The sequence below is a fragment of the Coturnix japonica genome, chromosome 4 (assembly GCF_054131305.1).
Source record: "Coturnix japonica strain WE chromosome 4, WE-NBRP24, whole genome shotgun sequence".
Lineage (NCBI taxonomy): Eukaryota > Metazoa > Chordata > Aves > Galliformes > Phasianidae > Coturnix > Coturnix japonica.
The window spans coordinates 10660976-10679766 of NC_140666.1; the positions used below are offsets into that span (position 1 = coordinate 10660976).

At 51.1% G+C, this 18791-nt stretch overlaps 2 protein-coding genes across 2 annotated transcripts in view; one reads left to right on the plus strand and one right to left on the minus strand.

The window, feature by feature from the left end:
* Positions 1-3900: 3900 nt before the first annotated feature.
* NONO (non-POU domain containing octamer binding) lies at positions 3901-17707 on the minus strand. Its single transcript, XM_085546042.1, has 12 exons — positions 17627-17707; positions 16829-16946; positions 16245-16380; positions 13945-14165; positions 12653-12954; positions 10855-10950; positions 9650-9846; positions 9428-9512; positions 8572-8674; positions 7910-7952; positions 7166-7275; positions 3901-4949 (listed from the first exon to the last, which is right to left on the minus strand). The coding sequence occupies exons 2-12, from the start codon at positions 16940-16942 to the stop codon at positions 4812-4814; spliced, it is 1545 nt and encodes a 514-aa protein (XP_085402168.1). The 5' UTR covers positions 16943-16946; positions 17627-17707; the 3' UTR covers positions 3901-4811.
* The window catches only part of ZMYM3 (zinc finger MYM-type containing 3), a 28411-nt gene continuing 27196 nt past the window's right edge, over positions 17577-18791 (plus strand). Inside the window, exon 1 of the mRNA XM_015860139.3 lies at positions 17577-17711. The gene's annotated coding sequence lies outside the window, so the exon portion shown is untranslated. The remainder of the gene's footprint in view (positions 17712-18791) is intronic.

The following is an 18791-nucleotide window of genomic DNA, read 5'->3' on the forward strand; positions in this document are numbered from 1 at the left end:
GGCCCAAACATCCTCAGTGCAGGGCCTTGTGCAACCCAGGGATGGAATCTGCTATCTCTGCCCACACCATCATCATCCCCATAGCCAGGGAGGTTTGCTTGAGCTCCTTGCTCCCATCCTGGGACCTGGGATTTCCTCCTATGGGCAGGAAGTCCCCTTGAGCTGAAAGATTTTACTTAGTTCCTATGAACTTCTGAAAGAAAAGTGTATTTTTGTTGTTCCTGTTTGTAGACAGACATTTCCTGGGTGCTTCGGAGCGCACAGCAGCCACCCAGCACTTCTGCTGTGGAACTGGCCCTTGGCACCACCACGGCCCCAAAGCGTGCCCTATGTACAGTGCAGCATTCTCACCCTCTGAGGAACACAGCACCCTGAGGCACAGGGACCTGAGGGGCACACAGGAGAGCCGAAGGGCTCACTTTGTTCCCAGGAAGCCAGGCAGAGCCCCGTGACAGGGACTGCCCAGCCAGGGGGCTGTGTGCTGCTATAGGGTTTCAGATCTCCTTGTCCTTTCCGTGAGACATCAATGTGGCCGCAGCTGTCGCCGTCCTGTGCCAGCAAAGAGCTGGAACTCGGGTTACTTGGTGGAGGAAACGCTGAGGCGATGCTGGGGCTGAGCACAGTGGAGGGCCTGGCAGTGGGCAAGCAGAGCTCCCCAGCACCAGCAGAGCCCCTGTGTGCCTGCAGGAAGCCAGGAGTGAACCACCGCACTGCTCCATCCCCACTGCACAGCTGTGGGTCAATGGGGGGAGAGAGGCAGCCGGAAACCACACATGTGCAGCGACACCAATGAGTTGCTGTGCCTGCAGCTCCCAGCCCAGCAAGGGTGAGATCAAAGGCTGCAGCGTAGGGACAGGCTGAAGACACCCCCTGCAAAGCAAGGATGTGCTGCAGAGGTCTGTAACAGAGCTGGTGCCTTCACTGTGCTTTATAGATGAGGGAAGGAAGGAAATGAGTTCAGATGATGGCAAGAGCACAGCACAAGGCTGCACAGCCCTCATGGCTCATCCCGCTCAGAGCTGGGGCTGCCAGCAGTTGCAGCCCCGTGGTGCTGCAGCCCACCGTGCCCTGGGACACAGCTCCAAGCACAGCACAGGTCTCTTAATAGGAACTGGTCCAAAAAGAATTGAGTGCAGCCGGTTCTGAAGATTCTCTTTCCTACCCTCAGCTGGCACCCAGCATGAAAACCTTCCTTTGGAGGGTGCTGTTGCCTTGAAGCTGTCCCTACAAGCATCGCACAGAGCAGGGAGGCCAGGTGCAGTGATGGAAGGAGGCCCCGAAGGCACAGCTCTGTGAGGGGCTGAGCTGCCCTGCTTGCTTGCTCTCCTTTCAGTCAGCTCTGGCTCTCACAGTGTACACAAGCCATCAAACATGGGGCAAGAAAAAAGGGGAATGGTGGCTCCTTTCAGCACGGCCACAGCAAACACCTTCTTTGGAGTTTTGAAGGCAGTTCATTAGATAAAGCCACCATTTGGGGCTTTCTATAATAAAAGGCAGCTTCTGGTGAGCTCCTGTGTGTCAGGAAAAAGGAAAAATAAAAGAAAGGAAATTGCTGTTATTTGATGTGACAAAGTGACTTGGGTTCCAGCTGGGTTTCCCAGATTCACTTTGATTCCTGTAAACGCAGGCACTGTTTAAAGGGAAGTAGCATAAACCACAATCTGCGCAGCTCACAAAGGCGGGGATTTAAAGCTAAGGAGCAAAGTGCTGCGAGGAGCCAGGCTGCTCATCAAGCCTCAGTCCATCATGAACTCACACTGTATGAGTGCGTTTTAACCAAGCTGATCAGCAACGACAGCAAAAGGCAGTGGAATCTCCTATGGCAGTTGGGATACTTTCTGTCTGCAGATACGTAACACCAATGGTCTCCAAAAGCATGCAGTCAGACACTCTGCTCTGCTCACTGGCTGAATTTCAGCACATCTGAGCAGTGCTCATACAGAACCTGCATACAGAGCAGCATCAGCTGCCTTATCCAAGCAATGGCAGCTGTTCCAGGGTCTGGGAGTGCTCTGGAGTGATGCGGCCCTTCTTGCTCCTGCACCCAGCCTTAAAAGCATCTGCACTGCAAGCAGTCCATGGTGTCATTCCTTCCAGCCTCTGGAAGTGGCGATAAGGGATTCCTTCATGATTGCCTTCCCAGATCCTCAGTGCAGGTTTTCAGTTTCCTCCTTCATAAACGAGAGCAGCTCTTTCTAGCACTCACCCCAGGGCACAGCTTCAGTTTCTTCCTTTGCTGTCAACAGATCCTCCATTTTCACCTTAAACCTGTTTTCATTAGATGAACCTTAAGCAGTGCTAAATCCCCCCTTCCTGTTACAGCCACTTTCTCCCAAAGCTTACAGCCTTAGTAACCTGCCCATCCTGACCTGACACTTGAACAGGACTGAGGCAGTGGCTGGAGCACCCACATACTTGAGCTCTGTGCCTCCCCTACGAATCATAGAATGGCCTGGGTTGGAAGGGACCTCATAAAGCTCCAACCCCCCTGCTGCAGGCCAGGCCACCAACCTCCACATTGAATACCAGCCCAGGCTGCCCAAGGCCCCATCCAAACTGGCTTTGAACACCTCTACAGATGGATGGGGCATCCACACCCTCTCTGGGCAGCTGTTCCAGCACCTCACCACTTTCACAGTGAAGAACTTCCCCTGATATCTAACCAAGGCAGAGACTGCTGGTTTGCTGGTGAGTAGTGCAAGCAGAACAAGACTGAGACAATATGCACAGCTGGGTGTAACTTCACAGCTTCTTTCTGGTATTCCACATTTTGGAATCAAAATATCTACTTACCAGCCACTCTGCCTTAGGGAAAGCCTGCCAGTGATGTTCCAAACAAGAGGCAAAGAGCAGAGGCAGCCCCTCCATGAGGAGAGCCATTCTAGCCAAATTTTTGGCTATCTTGCTGCATGTAAAGCTACTGGAGCAAACACTGCAGGTGAAAAGCATCGCCCAACCCCTTGTACTGCACCAACAGGTAAATTGTAAGCCCTCTCAGAAGTGCCATTAAATGCTGTATCACCCAAGCATGCCAGATGCTCGTGCTGCTGCTGTCAAACATGGAAATAAGCAATGGAAACAAGAGCAGCAGCTGTAATCTCTCTCCAATCATTTATCAATCATGCAATTACAGGCTAATTACAATTAATTGAGTGACAGGTGTAAACCAATGAAAGCCTCCTGAACAACCACCTCACCCCATTTTAACAGGGTTCCTACAGGCCAAACCATAGTTTTTAAAAGCTGTTGCCTTGGTACCGCCTGTCATCTGACAAATGCTTTCGTCTTTCCTATTATCTGTAAGTCTGTAAGGCAGCTCCTTATGCTCCAAGGCTGTGACTCTCCCACACTTTCTCATCTAAACCTTTTCCTAAGCTCCTCTTTCTGCTCCCCAGCCTCAACCAAAGAGCTCTAACACAAGAACGAGGCGCAGAGGCCTCCTGGCCCTGCAGATTCCCTCATGCATTACACAACATTAAACCCACTGTCGCCACTGACAGCGACAAGTCCTCAGCTTCCTGCCCCAAGCAGAGGTCAGAGCCCTACAGGAAGCTCCTACATGCTGCTCAGCCTCTGACATGGCACAAACAGCAGCACGTTGCTGTCAGACACGAACCGAACACGGCAGTCCCAGTGATGCACAAACAAGGCTCACATTTAGCTTCTGCGTCTGCATCGCAGTCATAACCCACATGCATCACAGCTTCTCTTCTTTTACTCTTCAGTGCTGAGCTTCTCATTCCAAAACACAAACAAAACTCAATGGGTGACGAGGAGAACTGTTAGAAAAATCGCAGGGCTTAAAACCCTCTTTATTGACCAACACAAGATTTCGCTCCATCATCTCCATACATAGTAACAAAGAATAGCCCAAAAACAGAAGAAGCAGCACAGCAGATAAAAAAGGCTTAAAACTCACTTTAATAATGCATTCCTGTAACATTCCTCAGACAAACTCAAACTTGTTAGTGGGACAATTACAGCTTGTGTCCAAACAGTTTACACTAAATGAAAAAAATAATAATAATCCTGTAGTACTTCTACACAAAAGACAGGCAAGGTTAAGATTATACAAACGTTTGTTTCAGTTAAATCTTCAGCATGAGATACAGTATCTTTTGTCCAATAGATTGTACTTTACTACCGGTAAAAATAAAAACAGCGATACAACACATTATCCAACAACTCATCCCAAGCAGATCCTCCCAGCCACTCAGGCTGCACACCACGGTCAACTACTTGAAAGAAACAGATGGTCCGGATAAAAAGAGGAGCAACAAGTTAGGAGGGGGGGAAATAAAAACAACACGAAAAAAGGAACATGAAAAATCTCTGATTCATAACTGATGGATCATTCGGAGCAATAGAAATGTACAGAATCACGGGAGCTGCAAAGTACCCAGATGCTGCCCTAGTTCTCCAGAGCCTCCTTCCCTGTGCTACGCTAAGAAAGCTAAACAAAAAAACCAAGACTTACTGCAGTTTTTAATCAAGCTCTGCCTCAGGACTGTGGCTGCAAACAGGACACCCGGAATGGTCAAGGCATTGCGGCCCTTGCCAGATTTTACCGTTAGAGAACAACCACAGCAGCCTCCCTGAATCCATTTTCACATTGAAATTATAGGAATGCACCACATGAAATTCTCTATAAAACGTTTACCAGTCAGACTGCACTCCCTTCGTCCTAGAGTGGCTTAACCAAAGCAGGCCCTAATCCACTATTCTGATACCCACCCCCTGAGTAGAACCCTGTACGGCCTGCCAAGATTCCTTTCCTCTTTGGGGCAAGTGCAGGGGGCAGCTTAATCCTATTAGTATCTGCGACGTTTGTTAGGGCCAAATTCACCCCCTGGGTTTCCTCGGTTGAAGGCAGGAGGGTTCCCTCCCATCGCTCCCAGGCCTTCCATCGAGCCGCCCTGCCCAAAGCGATCTGCAGGAGGTGGTGGAGTCTGTAATAAGAAGCAAGGTGAAAAACAAAGAGCAGATAGCATTAGAATTAGAAGCCATTCTAATTGATTCAAATCCTGTCATTCCAGTTTACCTTACTATAAAAGTACCCGAACCCATCAAAACTAACCCCAGAACTGGAGCCAGAAGGCTCTAATTACAGTTAAATACCGCAGGTCCCTTCCCCATATAGCCTGGAGTCAAGCATATTGGGAAGCAGCTCATACACCATCCCCAGCCTACTGCCCTGCTGTGGAATGTGAGAGTTACAGTCTGGGAGAGGAATTTACATTTCCATCATATTTTCCTCACCCAAACTGAATGTAAATGAGGAGCAGCACACTGATAACGCAGCACTATCACAATCCAGACACAGACAATACTACAAATACAAGACAAGTCTGAAATACTGATCCCGTGGCTTGGCCGTATCCCTCCGTTTCCATTCTTCAAGCTCTCCCATCTCCCTGTTAAGGCGGTGCTCCTGCACAGCCTCTTCCTTCCAGCAGGCAGAAGTGCAAAGGATTGCTCGGCTTGGAAGATACCTCACCAAGCCCTCAGTCCAACCTCCTGCTCCAAGCTGGGAGGGCAGAGCAGGTCAGACACAGCTTCAGCCCATCTGGTCTAAAAAGCACCCAAAGACTGGAATGCACTGACTCAGTAACTCAAACTAAGCACCTGGCCAGGACAGTTTCCTGAGAAATGATAACAAACGAAACAGCCTATTGCTTTTGGTCTAGGAGGTCTTATTCCAACATAATGATCTTCACACATTTCCCATTGCTTTTCTCTTTTTTGTTTAGAATGAGTATTAGGAGCTGCTCAAGATGAACAAACCTGCTGCTGTTTCAGCAGCTGACTGGAAGAGCTGCCCTGGGAGAGGATCAATCCTCTGTCTGAAGGACAGGAATGACAGATGCCACCAAAGCAATTATCTGTTGTAAAGCTCTGCAGTAAAGCCCTCAGTGCATACCACCAAAGCTCCAATTCCTGAGCAGTACCCCTCCTTCCCACTACGGCTACCAGCTCATCCCCACACCCACACTATTGGCTTTAATAGACTGAACTTCACTTGCAAAATAAGGAAGCTCCCGAAGTTGCAAGCTGGACACACTGACCACCACAGCATTATATTCATAGAGACAGCAACAATCAAACCACTGCAAGCAGTTAAATTCCTTCACCGTGCCAAGGCAGCCCTCACCACAATAACTGTGTGCAGACTCAGAGCTCACTGGTTCCTGAATTAAACCTGACACCCCCAACAACTCCTACACAACACTGTAGCTTTACCTCACATTTCTAACAAGCCAGAACGTGCACAGTTACCATTCACCACTGAAATCACTAGTGCAGCAACCGTAATTCCCATCTCAACATCCTGCTTTTCCATGTTCTCTCAGTAGTATCTCAATGTCCCTTAGGATCAGATATTACTCTTAGAAGCATTTTTCCTCCGCTCCTATTAGCAAACAGACTTTTTACAAGCTAGCTGCAACATGCAGGGTGACAAGTCTGTATGCTTCAGAGCAACAGATTTCAGCTCATATCAGCACTGGCATTACACCCCTTCATCAGTTCATTTCTCATGTCACCGTTACTGAAGCAGACAGGTTGTGGGTTTCCTACGCAGGAAAGAACAATCCAACTTTGATCACCTTTCGCAAAGGATTTGTAATGAATGGAGCTTCTGAGATTTCCATTAGCTGTATTTAAACTTTACATTTGCATTCAGAATTCTCCCTAGGGCTTTTCTCTTCATAACTCAGCAATGACAAATCCTCAGCTGTGAGGATGCCTAAGGTTTCCAGTCATTTAAGGTCTGTATGAGTGAGGTCAACTGGAGGCGAACAGGGTATAAACCCGACCAGTGCTCACAAAGATTTGGAGATTCAGCCTTCGCTTTGGCCAGTCAAGCACTTACACTTTCTTTGCCCTACAAGAACAGTCAACAAAGGCTTTTAGCAAATATATGCAGCTTCAAAATAAATTCTATATAAAAACCGAAAACAGCAAATACATGAGCACAGCCTCCACTGATTCTTAGCTCCTCACTTCCTAAGGAAATTATCTAAACTAGTTTTTGCATCTTCATTATTACCATAATCATTTCAGCTTATTATCATGGGAACTTCCTAAACAGCACAGTGCCTAACAAGTGAAACAACATCATGTACGTTTAAAAGGCATGCACAAGAAGCAGCTGGAGATGCATTACCATTCCCATGGCTCCGTCAGGTATCATAGCTCCAGGACCAGCTGCAGGAGGCGCAGCAGCGGGGACGTTGGTACCACCGATAGCTCCTCTATTGTTCATGCCAATGGTGCCTGGAAAAGAAAACCGAAGAATATTTGTTGCAAATATAGAAGCAGCTGATGTCTCCTCGTAGCTCCAAACCCACAAAGCAGCAAGTGAGCTTCCTGCAGTGTTAGATGCAGGGACACAGTCCGGTTTAATTGATGAGCAGCGCACTATTAGGTCAAGACAAACTGGTTCTGCGTTCCATTGTTATCTGAAGTGACAGCAAAGTCCAACAGCCACCATTTCCATGAAGTGCTGCCCATGGTCTTCTCACTCTTATGCACATGGCCTGAAACTCCAGGTCATGTAGTCAGAATATTTAAAGACATAACTGAGATTACTGCCCAGGATCAAGGGCAAGCTGCCATGCATTGTAACACCTCATCAGTACAAATTTCATATTCATACATGGGTCTGACAGCGATTTCAATCAAGTCTTCTGCTTACTGAGATTTCACATATCTACAGTACTGCCTCACATGTAGTTTTTGCTGTATCTCCTGTGGTATGATTGCTTCCAGTCACTACATTTAGAAACTGTCATAGTAATTCTCTCCAAATAAGGAGCAAGTAAAACAAAACCACTCAAAAAATCATGTATTTTGTAGAGAAGGGATTAAACATGCATAGCAATGAAGACGACCATCACACCACACTTACCTCCCATCCCCATCTGTCCCATTCGCATGTCTGGTGGCTCCCTCTGGAAAAAGAGAGACTCATTTCAAACGATAAAGAAGAGGGAGTATTTCTTAATGATATATAAATCCATTGTGTTCTGGGCTTTTTGTTACTGCCTAGAAAAGTCATTCCCAGGGTATATTTCAAGAGCAGATCTATTCTATTGTGGTACAACATCAAGCAGCAAAGCAAAGCTGCGTGTAGGGACTGTACCAAACTGCAGCACAAAGAGATACCGGAGACCTGCCTGGTGGGATCTGCTGAGCAGCAGTAACACATTGTAAAGCATCAGTGTTGCTACTTCCTCAGCATAACTAAGCAGCTTTTCCTGCTGGAAGGAACGCAAGCTTACATAACCAATATGCAGCACTGGGCCACTTCCAAATGCCAGCTAGTGAGCTTAGGGCACACACATACCACAGATCCACCTCACTGCAAAGCCTGGACCTACATAAACAGCAGTACCTGCATTCAGTACATTTTCCAGACAAAACTATTAAGATTAAAGAAAATCAACAAAGAAGCGTAGGGCAGAGTGAATATAGAGTCTCTCAACCATCTTAAGCAATCACAGAAAGCCCCATGCTGGAAAGGGCAAAATTCTAGCATGTGGATGCAGTGGGGAAGTGAACTATTCTTACCGCATCAGCAAAGTTCCCCTTGAAGCCTTCCTGCTGGCGTCTCATCATCTCTTCCTGCTGCCTTCTCATTTCCTCCTCACGGCGCCTGCGTTCTTCCTCTTGCCTGGAAAAAAGAGGTAAAGAGGTAAAGATATTCAGCACAACACACACCAAGCATTTGCATCACAGAGTTGCAGTGCTCCCTAGCAGGCTCTTGTTTTGGAAACATGCAGCTTTAAAAACACGATTCTGCTGAAGCTGTAAAATATTAGGCACCTTGTGATGAAAACAAACATCCGTGAGCGAGACATTCTCACCACACTCCGTTTTAAGGAATTCATTATAAAAACAGACCCGAGCACACCCATGTATACAGCAGCTCCCAAGTACATGCTAACTGTGTGCAATAAAAGCCAGATGGTTCTCAAGCTCCTTGGATTACAGAGGTGAACTGGAGGACCACATGGAGCTTCTTACAATGGCCCTGAGTCAAGGAAGAGCTGGAATGGAGAGAAATCTCTGAGGCTGTTACCTCCCAAATGAGAAGGCAGATACCAGATGGGGTTTTCAAACCTGCAGCACTAAAGCTGTTGCACAGAGTCTCATTTATTGAATCTGCCTTGGTCAAGGAGCTAAACTGAAATAGGGAATTAAAACAAACAAACAATCCAACCTAATACTACTCAGTGTCCTTCAACTTCAGAAGGAACTCTTCCATCCTAAACCAGATGTACACTGTCCCTATGAGCAGAAAAGGCCAAAAACAATTGCTACCTAAAGAGTGGCTGTTAAATTGTCAGCCTGAACAATTAGTGAACTGGAGCTGTGCTTTGTTCCATATCATAGCAGATTCACAGTTTCAGAACTGCCTCCTCACCTGATTTCCAACTGTTTACGTTTTTGTACTTCCTGGTTATGCAATTCCTCCATCCTCCTCAGTTCTTCCTGGCGTCTCATTAAATCTGTAATAAAAGATGACAGTTCCACAGTTGGTTAAAGATGAGCAGCTATACCACAGCTCAGCTTCAGCAGGCTCCATCAGTCTACTGAGCCACTCATCCTGGGATAATGGAGAGCCTTATTTATCTTGGACTGGTACCTTGCCTCATGAGCATAACTTGGTGCTCATGGCGAGCTGCTTCCATTTCCATTTCCAGCTTCTCTCGAGCTTCCTTGATGTTACGGTCTACCTGTTCTTGCTGCTGCTTCTCCATTTCTATTAGAGCCTTCCAACGCATGGCATACTCATACTCAAGGCTGCCAGGCTGTGCAAATCGAGGAGGTTGCTCACGCTCCCTGTCAAGCAAAGAGGTAGTGAATGCTTCAACAGAGCAAAGAGGAACTCAGAAAAATAACTGTTTGTGTGCAGATGCAATGGCAGATCCTTTTGTCAGTTAGAAAAGTGTCTCACTGCAACAAATAAGAAACCACTGCACTCTCTTTTTTTGCACAAATAGCTGTGCTTTAGAAACCACTTTTTCCCCCCCTTCAAGAAACTGCTGTTATTGGAAGAAGAAACTTAGGCAGAAAACAAGTATCCTGTCATCTCACATACCAAGTAATGACAATGTGATCCTAAGACACCAAGATACTGGGTGAAAGAACTTAGACGATCTCTTGAAACAAAGCTCCTGCTGCTCATCTTACGAACAGGTTTACTCCAGAAACACACAAAGCCCAAACACCTGTGTTTCCTTTGCTAATTTCGGCACCCCTGCACCTAGAGCACAAACCTACTCCTAATGCATCCTCAGGGCTCCTGCAGCTTTCATTCTCCTTATTTGAAAAATATATGACCTCACATGGTTTACTAATTCCCACTGCTGTGACCACACAATACCTGCTCATACCAGGAAGCCTCTAATGACAATGGCCTTCCTCCTGGACAGCTCTATAATCTATTAATGCTGTTCACTCTACTCCTATTTTCACTGTGACTTTAAGTCTCCTTTATTCCCCCTACAGACTGTCCATAACACTTACAGCAAATAATTTAAGTCTGTTTCAACTTCTCATCCGACCAAGGGGAACACCAAACTGACACCATTTTTTTTTATTCCAAGAATAAAGCAGACAAACGCTTATGAAAAAGTATGTGGAGGCTGCCAGTCTTATCCAGCAGAGCGGATCCAGAAACACCGCTCCCTTTCAGCTAACCAGGGCAAGGCAACAGTGCATGCAATCCTCTTTCCAGCACCAGGTCACACTGACAGAAAAAGGGAGCACTGATGAGCACCTTCCTATGGCTCAAGCAGGACAATGCCCTGCATCCCACAGAGAGTGTCTCTTATGGAAAGTACATACTTGTGGTATTGCTGGTTTCTGATGACAAGTTTTTCTGGTAGTCCCTCTTCATCATCATATTGATCCATGGGCTCCACAGTCACAGGCCGAGGGAATCTATAAAGAAGAGATGCTTTGAGCACAACTCCAGAATAAGCGTGCATTACAGGAAACCCTGTACACTGAGTCAGAACCTATAAAATATTGCTTTTAGTGCTGCTCAACGGAATTCAGAGCAGTCAGGGAACTGAACCAAAGTGAAACAAGAATTTTCTCCCCTTCTCTCCCTTGCTACATGTCCTGTTCACAGCTGTCAACAGTGAGGAGTAACACTGCTTCTTGCTGGAGATCACTGGCTGTATCACTCACGCTCTCTTGGAGAGATCACCACATGCTGTTTGTTGCTGCCAAATAGCAGAGCTCTGCCAGCTCCTGTTGGGCCCTGCCATAATCTCCCTAGAAATCCACTGGCATGCTTTCACAACAGACACAGCACCTGAGAGCTTCTGCCCTCCTCATCTCTGCGTGAAGAAGAAAATTAATTAATAATAACAATTATCTCACAATCAGCTTCCCACTGCAGCACCGACACGGCTCACATCCTCAGCTTCTCTTTGGCTACTTAACCCATTTGCCAGAGCTTTGGAAAAGGAAGAAACAGTCATGCAATGCTGAGGAGCAAGCAGTGCTCAGGCTCCAGCAAAGACAGGACATGAGAAGCTGAAGGTCCACAGCACAGCTCTTCAGTTTAAGGTGATACATGCCAGTGTCAACTGCCTTATTTTCCAATGTGAACTCATCTATTCCAGCCAGCTCATGTAGCTGCTGCATTGTCCTGGTTCATGACAGCAGAATAACTCCAATCAAAATCAAACCATATGTAGAAGTAAGCAACATATTGGATCCCCATCCCCACATAATAAAAACCAGCGCAGAGAGCAAGAAAAAGAGTGAACACTGCCCTCCAGGTGCTCTCTCTTATATACTGAAACACCCCCAAAACTGCTTTTTGAAACTGAATGCACTGAATGCTGCTGTGCCATACACAGCCACCCTGAGAAAAGGGAGAGAAGGAAGAGCACAAAGCTTATAAAATTACTTCTGAAATGATAAATCTAGTTCAATTTCAGGCAGTGTTTCATTATCACATTCTAGTAGCATGCATAGAAGAAACAGTTTTTACTCTCGATATATCAAAGACAGCCACCCCCCCTCCCGTTGTTAAACCAACAAGGAGTGCTCACAGAAGATATCTAGTCAGTTATTCACTTGTGCACATTCACATAATTACTCATGATGTCCTTTGTCATCTTATATTTAAGCACTAGGAGAACCATTTTATTACAGTTAAAACCCCAAACAACCCAATCCATCTGATCAGCACCTCAGACAGATCCCATGCTCACAGAGCAGTGCACTGGCATTCCATCTCAGCAGCACACAGTGCGTAGGGTCCCACCCCCCAGACTCAGCATGCACAACTAACACCCTGAGCATTGTTTCCAGCCAGTGGAATGGGTGGCCTCTGAAGCAGCTCCTGTTTGTTACAAGGTGCTCCAATTGCTCTAAGGAACCCTTATCTACAAAGAGTTTATTGGGCTGCTTTGTACACTGACCCCACCAGCAGCTCCCCAAAAGGAAGCTCTGAGACTCGAGTTCCAACATACGTTCAATCTTGCTGGAAAAGAAGCTAAGTAAAATTCTCTCTGTGCAAATTATCTCCTGCCCCCACTCCACTGCTAAAAAATACTGCTCACAAGCCACCACCACTCATCAGCCTGCACACATCCATACAGTACTCCTTGCCTTCCACACTTACGTTGTCAGCAGGAAAGAGCCATCACTACATCTCTCCAGGGCTTTCCTAGCAGCAGGCTTCCCTGAGAACTCCACAATGCCTTTTCCAGAGGATCGCCCTCTGTCATCCACAATCACCACAGCCCTTTCCACCTGGCCAAACACTGAGAAAGCTTCCTCCAGGAGCTCATTGGACACGAACTGAGGCAGGTTCCTGACTGTCAGCGATGCGCTGTGGCACGCAAAACGCACTCTGAGCTGCTTCCCACGGAGAGGCATGTTGTCTAGTTCCACTTTTGCAATCCCTGCCAGAGTGCGAGTTTCCTGAAGATAAAAAGTCACCATTGAAACTCTCAGAGTAGTGTGGAATCAGCTATCACACAACTGTCACAGATATCTCCCGTCAACAAGTATTTTATTGACAAGACAGCATTTCAAGACATGCCCTAATAGCCATTCTCTGCTATCGATGGCTCTGAAGACACATCAAGAGTTTGGAGGGGAAAAAGAAACATTAGGTGAAAGCTTTATCCAGTAACCAGTAGTAACAAAGCAAACAAGTTATCATTATCTATCAGATATAACACGACCAGAGCAACAAAGTCTTCTCATAAATGCACTTAATAATTTGTTTTAAACAGTAATAACTAACGTTTCACATATTATTCAAGGAAATGCTTGCTGTATGAGCATCCAGGAAAGACATCCCACTCCAGTTTCACACCCTGATTCATTTACATCACTGCCAAGAAGTTTGGGCTACAGTAAAATGCCCCCAGACTCAGGAACTTCCCACTCTATGCACTCATAGTGGGGCTTTCAGACGGACAGCACCTGAGCCCACAGCTCTGAGAACCATTCCGTTGTGCCTGCAGCTCACTCCCCTCCCTCCCAGACATATTTCAATGCGATTATCTGGCGACTCTCCCCCACCTCAAAAACATTTGTCACCCCAGTAATGTTGTCTGTGGACAGAGACCATCAGACAAACTCTCTTCCAGGAGACAGAAGTCTATCTACCTAGTCTGTAACAGCACTGTGTTCATGTTTTCCTTCTATCAGCTGATTCCAGAATAACTCTGCTAGGTATCTCACACATCGTGCCACAAGCTGCCTGAATTCGTTCACATTCCTTCTTAAGCCATGCTCTAGACAAATCACTTGTAGAAGCTAATCCATGATTCCAGGTCACTAAAAATCAACAGCAGGCTCAATTAACAAGATATCTGCACAGCTACTATCTGCAGTTAAGAACACTCTTCCATTCTAGTGTTCACTGACACCAAAACACCCCTTGGGTAGTAGGGCACTCACCAGCCTGATAAAGCCAAATCCTTTGTCCTTGTGTATGAAGACTTCACCTGCCTTGCCATACTTCTCAAATAACTTTCTCATCTCTTCCTCTGTAATATCTGGGGGCAGATTCCCCACAAAGAGGCGGCTTCTTTGGGTGAAGGTTTTTTCACCAGGTTTCCGGAAGTTCTTCAGGTCGATGGTCAGGCCTTCATCTGAGGGGAGTAAGATACCCAGCTGCTCTACAGTTGGGGGGGGATAAACTCTATTAGGTTTCACCACAGTGAACTCAGAGACACAGAACAAATACAGGCAATACCACCCCCCCACTTCGGTCTCAAACCTCCCCAGCCACCTCTTCAGCAATAGGAGGATTCTATTTCACATAGGGCACACAGGCTTTTCTTAAAGAAAACATGCCTGAACCTCATTAACAGCAGTGAAATGCAGTCAAAAACCCAGAAACAAAACAGCTTGGATAACTTTGGAATTAATTTTGCCCAGACAGGTGATATTTGAGATAGCTGCTACTTGTACAGGATGGAATTTGGGGTCCAAGCTGAAGAGAAGGCTGGAGTGGTGAAAATAACAAATACATATATATGTATGTATATATGTATATATATAAACAGCCCCTTAGGTGAGACCTCAGATAAATTACAAAGTTCATTACATAAAACCTGTATTTACCAAGTAATGCTACATCTAACAGTAACAAACTGGAGTGTTTCTATGAACACCCTCCATCCCCACATGCATATAAACTTCTTTAGCACTCGGTTCAGCAAGAATCCAGCATGATCCTGGGAGCTACAGATCCCAAGTGAAGATGTACTGTCTTGATTACCTTACTCTGCCCCCTTTCTTAAAGGCATACAGGAGCTCTCTAACAGTTGCAGGAAGATATTTCGCTCTTTTTGGTTTTCTTCCTCTCTTCTATTTAACAGGAGCACTTTGCACCTCAAGCCCTCCCCAAATTGCTTTGCTAAGGATACACCTCATGGCCACATGAAATAAAGCCAAGTGGTTTGATTCAGACTAGAGTGTGATACCGACCAGAACAGGCTGCTCATGCAAACAGTGATCAAGGACCATGCTTTTATGAGTACAAACACTCCTCTACAGCTAATCCTAAAGAAAGCAAGCCTGACATTGTAACTGTAGAGGGCAATAAGTTATTCACTTCATGCAAAAGTCACAGTAGGTGAAGTGCTTTGCTCTGTGAACTTCTCCAACGCCTGGGACAGATGCAGGCTGCCCCTCTGAGGTGATCTGCTAAGAACACACTGATGCAGTCTTTGTGTTGTAGTGTTTCCAGATTAACTGGAAGCACAGCAGTCGGCCACCCTGTTCTATCATCTCCCACAAACCTGCTTAACAGGATCACTGCGTTAAAAAACCCCATGCATTTCATATTAGCCTGCTGTCTGCATGCGTGGGAGCGAGAGGGGTTCAATTCAACCTGCAACCAGGGCAGAAAAAGAGGGGAACACAACTGAAGGGGCACTGAGCTCGGGAAACGCTTCCGAGAAAGCAAAGCACACCTGTGGCCCACAGGGTCGGGTTGGACAAGGCTCCATCAGCACACAGGGCTTCAGCTCAGAACCACTCTCCGAACACCAACTGACAGAGCAGCAGCTCGTGCTGATTAAAGACAAACTCGGAAACACCCTCAAGTAGAGAGAAACGCAGCACTGATAGCAGCTGTTTGGGCACAGTGAGGTGTTCTGATGTGCTCCTGAGCATCTCGAGGGCCTTCCATGATAAAACTGAGCCTTAGGTGGCTGTAGATAACAACGCTGAGAGGATCACAGAATCACAGAATGACCCGGGTTGGAAGGGACCTCAAGGATCATGTAGTTCCAACCCCCCTGCCTAGCAGGGCCACCAAACATACACATTTACTAGATCAGGTTGCCCAGGGCCCCGTCCAACCTGGTCTTGAACACCTCCAAGGACGGGGCATCCACAACCTCACTGGGCAGCCTGTTCCAGGACCAGGATCGTGGCTTAGTGGGCACGAGTGATGGCTGGACAACCTAAACGACCCTAAGAACAGCTGCGTCTATAGACAGAGCAGCTCTGCTCCCCTCACACTCAATAAAGAGCTCGTTGAACAAACCCTTTTGTGGGAGGGGGGAAACAAACGGGACGTGCTGAAATCTGCCCCGTCCCACCCGCGGGGCCGGAACCAGCGCCCACAGCTGCGAACCGACCGGACTCGGTGCGAATTTCCCTCGACAACCCCCACACAGACGGAACCCGCCCCGCCCCGAACACAACGGCGCTGGCCCCGAGTCCCGGCGGCACGCAGGACTCACTCTGGCTGTCGGCCTGCTGCCCGTTGGCGGGGATGGGGGGCGGCGGGTGCTGCTGGTGTTGGTGCTGGTGCTGCTTCCGCGGCGCGTGGTTCTGTTTGTCCACGTTGAAGCCCTTGTTGCCCTGCATCTTCCCCACCTGCGGGGGGTCACGCTCCGTTCGGTTTCCGCTCCGGAGCTCCACGCCTGCGGCCTGCGATCCCTCCGGCCGCGCCTCGGCGAGGCTGGGCGGCCGCGTGCGGCGGCGGGGCGGGGCGGGCAGCGTTAGGCCGCGGGAGGCCTCGGCGGGCCCCGGACGGCGCAGAGCAAGCGGGAGCGCCCACCTCGCGGCGGAACGACGCCGAGCGACGGCCCCGAGCCGGCCGCGGCCTCACCTGGCGGCAGGAAGGCTTAAGGCGGCAGGAAGGCTTAAGGCGGCCTGGAGCCCAATGGCGGCCCGCTCCCGCTTCGCCCCGCGGCGGCCCTGAGAGAGGCGCGCGCGCGGCCGGAACTCGCGCAACCGAACCTTACGGCCCCCAGCCCGCGCTCCCATTGGCCGCCCCGCCGCGAACGCCGCGCGCCCATTGGCCGCGAACGCCGCCACTCACCGGCCGATCGCGGCGGGGCGGGCCGAGGCGGGCGGGCGGCTGTTTGCGAGGAGCCGATTGGCTGCGTTCCGGCGGCGGCCCGCAGCGCGCGCTGCCAATCAGAGCGGCGGGCATCGGGCTGCGAGGAGACGGGAGACAAAGGAGAACAGCGAGCGGCACAGGGAGCCGCGCAGGCGCAGTGAGGGGAACGGCCGCGCATGCGCAGTGAGGACACACGGCCTTAAAGGGACCGCGGCGCGAAACAGCGCGTGCGGCGTCGTGCTCGCGCGTGGCCCCCCCCACCCCCGCACACCGTGCCCGGGCGGGTGGCGGTATCGCCGCGAGGGGCGGCCCGGGAGGAGCCTGAGCCCGGGGGGAAGTTGTGGAACCGCGGGGCCTCGGGGGAACGGCCGCGGAGCTCCGCAGGGCGGCCGCAGGTGCCCGCGTTCGTTCCGCAGCCCTTCAATAAAGGCCGGTGCTTCCCGTGACACGCAGCGCTGGGGCGGCTCGCCGCCCTCACGGGGCTTTTTCTCTTCGCTCCTGCCCGGCTCAGCCCCGCTCCCGGGAGACAAAAAGCGAGCGGGCGGCCCCGGGCTGCGGGCACGGCAGGTGGCTGCGGGCGGCGGCCCGAGGCGGGGCGGGGAGAGCGGCACGGGGGGGGGTCACGGGTGGGGGTGGGGGTGTCCTTGTGGGGGTGGGGGGGTCCGGGGTGGGGGTGTCGCGGTGGGGGCGGGGCGCGGGCCGGGGGCTGCCCCTCCCGGGGGCGGTGCCGCGTCCCGGGCCCCCGCGGAAGCCCCGCCCGGCCGCGCTGTCACTCACCGCCCCGGGGAGACGCTCCAGCTCCGGGGGAGGCGGCGGTGGCGACGGCGCCCGGACCGGGCCGGGGGGCTCCTCCCGCGCGGAGGTAGAGACGGGAGCGGAGCGGCCGGGGGGTCCCGCAGGGCGGTGTCGGACCCGGGGCCGCGCGGCGAGAGGGTTAAAGGGGGGGAGCGGGACGGCGGTACGTTGTGCGCCGTGCGGGCAGCCCTGCGGGGATACGGGCGCCCCGTTCCGGCCCGCGCCGCGTCCCCTGCCCCGCGCCGTGCCCCCACCGGGTGCTGCCGCTGCCCTCCGCCCGCTGCCCGCTGCCCGCCTTCGGCTCCGCGCTGTGGCTCGGCGCGGTCCCGCTCCTCCTCCGATCTCCGCTCCGGGTTTTCCGTCCGCCCGGCGGAGTGCGGTTCTGCCGCTCCGCTCCCCGCAGCGGGATCCGCTCCGCGTTTTCGAGGCCGCCGCTCCCCGGCCGGTCTCGCGAGCCCCGGCCCCGCCGCGGCCAATAGGGATCCGTCCCTCTCTCGGCGCAGCCAATGGGGAGCCGTTTCCCCCCCACCCCGGGCTGCAGCGCGCTGAGGGCTCCGAGCGGCGCCTCCATTTAAAGGGGCCGCCACCCGAATCCGGGCTCCGAGCAAAACGGGCGGCGCGGCGCCGGGCGGCCCCAGGTACGAGCGGCACCGCCGCCCGCGGGCACCTCAATGCGGCTGCAGGGCACGGCGGGGTGCGGCCATCGCATCGAGGCGAGCTGTGCCGGGGCCGCTGCGAGCCCGTGGGGGCGGGGCGGGCGCGTGCCGAGCGGGGTCCGGGTGGGGGCGGGGCGGGCGCCCAAAGGGAGGGGGCGGGGTCGGCTGGGAGCGCCCCTGCGCGTGGCGGCCGCTGGGGGGCGCCGTGGGGCGGGATGGGGCGGGGGCAGTTCCGGCGCGACGGCGCCCCCTCGCGGTCAGCACCGGGAGCTGCGCCCCGCTGCGCCCAGGCCCGGTGTGCCCGCAGCACGGCCCGTGCCGCTAAGGGACGGACACGGCGTGTGTCTGCACACCGGGAGGGGCGGGAGGACCCTGAGCGCCGCGCATCGCCCCGCCTGGCAGGGCTGGGGGCTGGCAGGGCTGGGGAGGGCGCTGACACAGCCGGGAGCTGCGTGTGGCCGCACGGGGATGGGCTCTGCGCTGACACTGCG

Excerpts from the sequence above, each read along its gene's own strand:
- NONO (XM_085546042.1), bottom strand. The coding sequence starts at position 16,942 with ATGCCCGCCGCTCTGATTGGCAGCGCGCGCTGCGGGCCGCCGCCGGAA. Across the intron at positions 16,381-16,828 it reads CGCCCCGCCGCGATCGGCCG|GTGGGGAAGATGCAGGGCAA; the intron begins GTGAGTGGCGGC and ends GACCCCCCGCAG. Across the intron at positions 10,951-12,652 it reads GGCTCTTTCCTGCTGACAAC|ATTCCCTCGGCCTGTGACTG; the intron begins GTAAGTGTGGAA and ends TCTTCTTTATAG.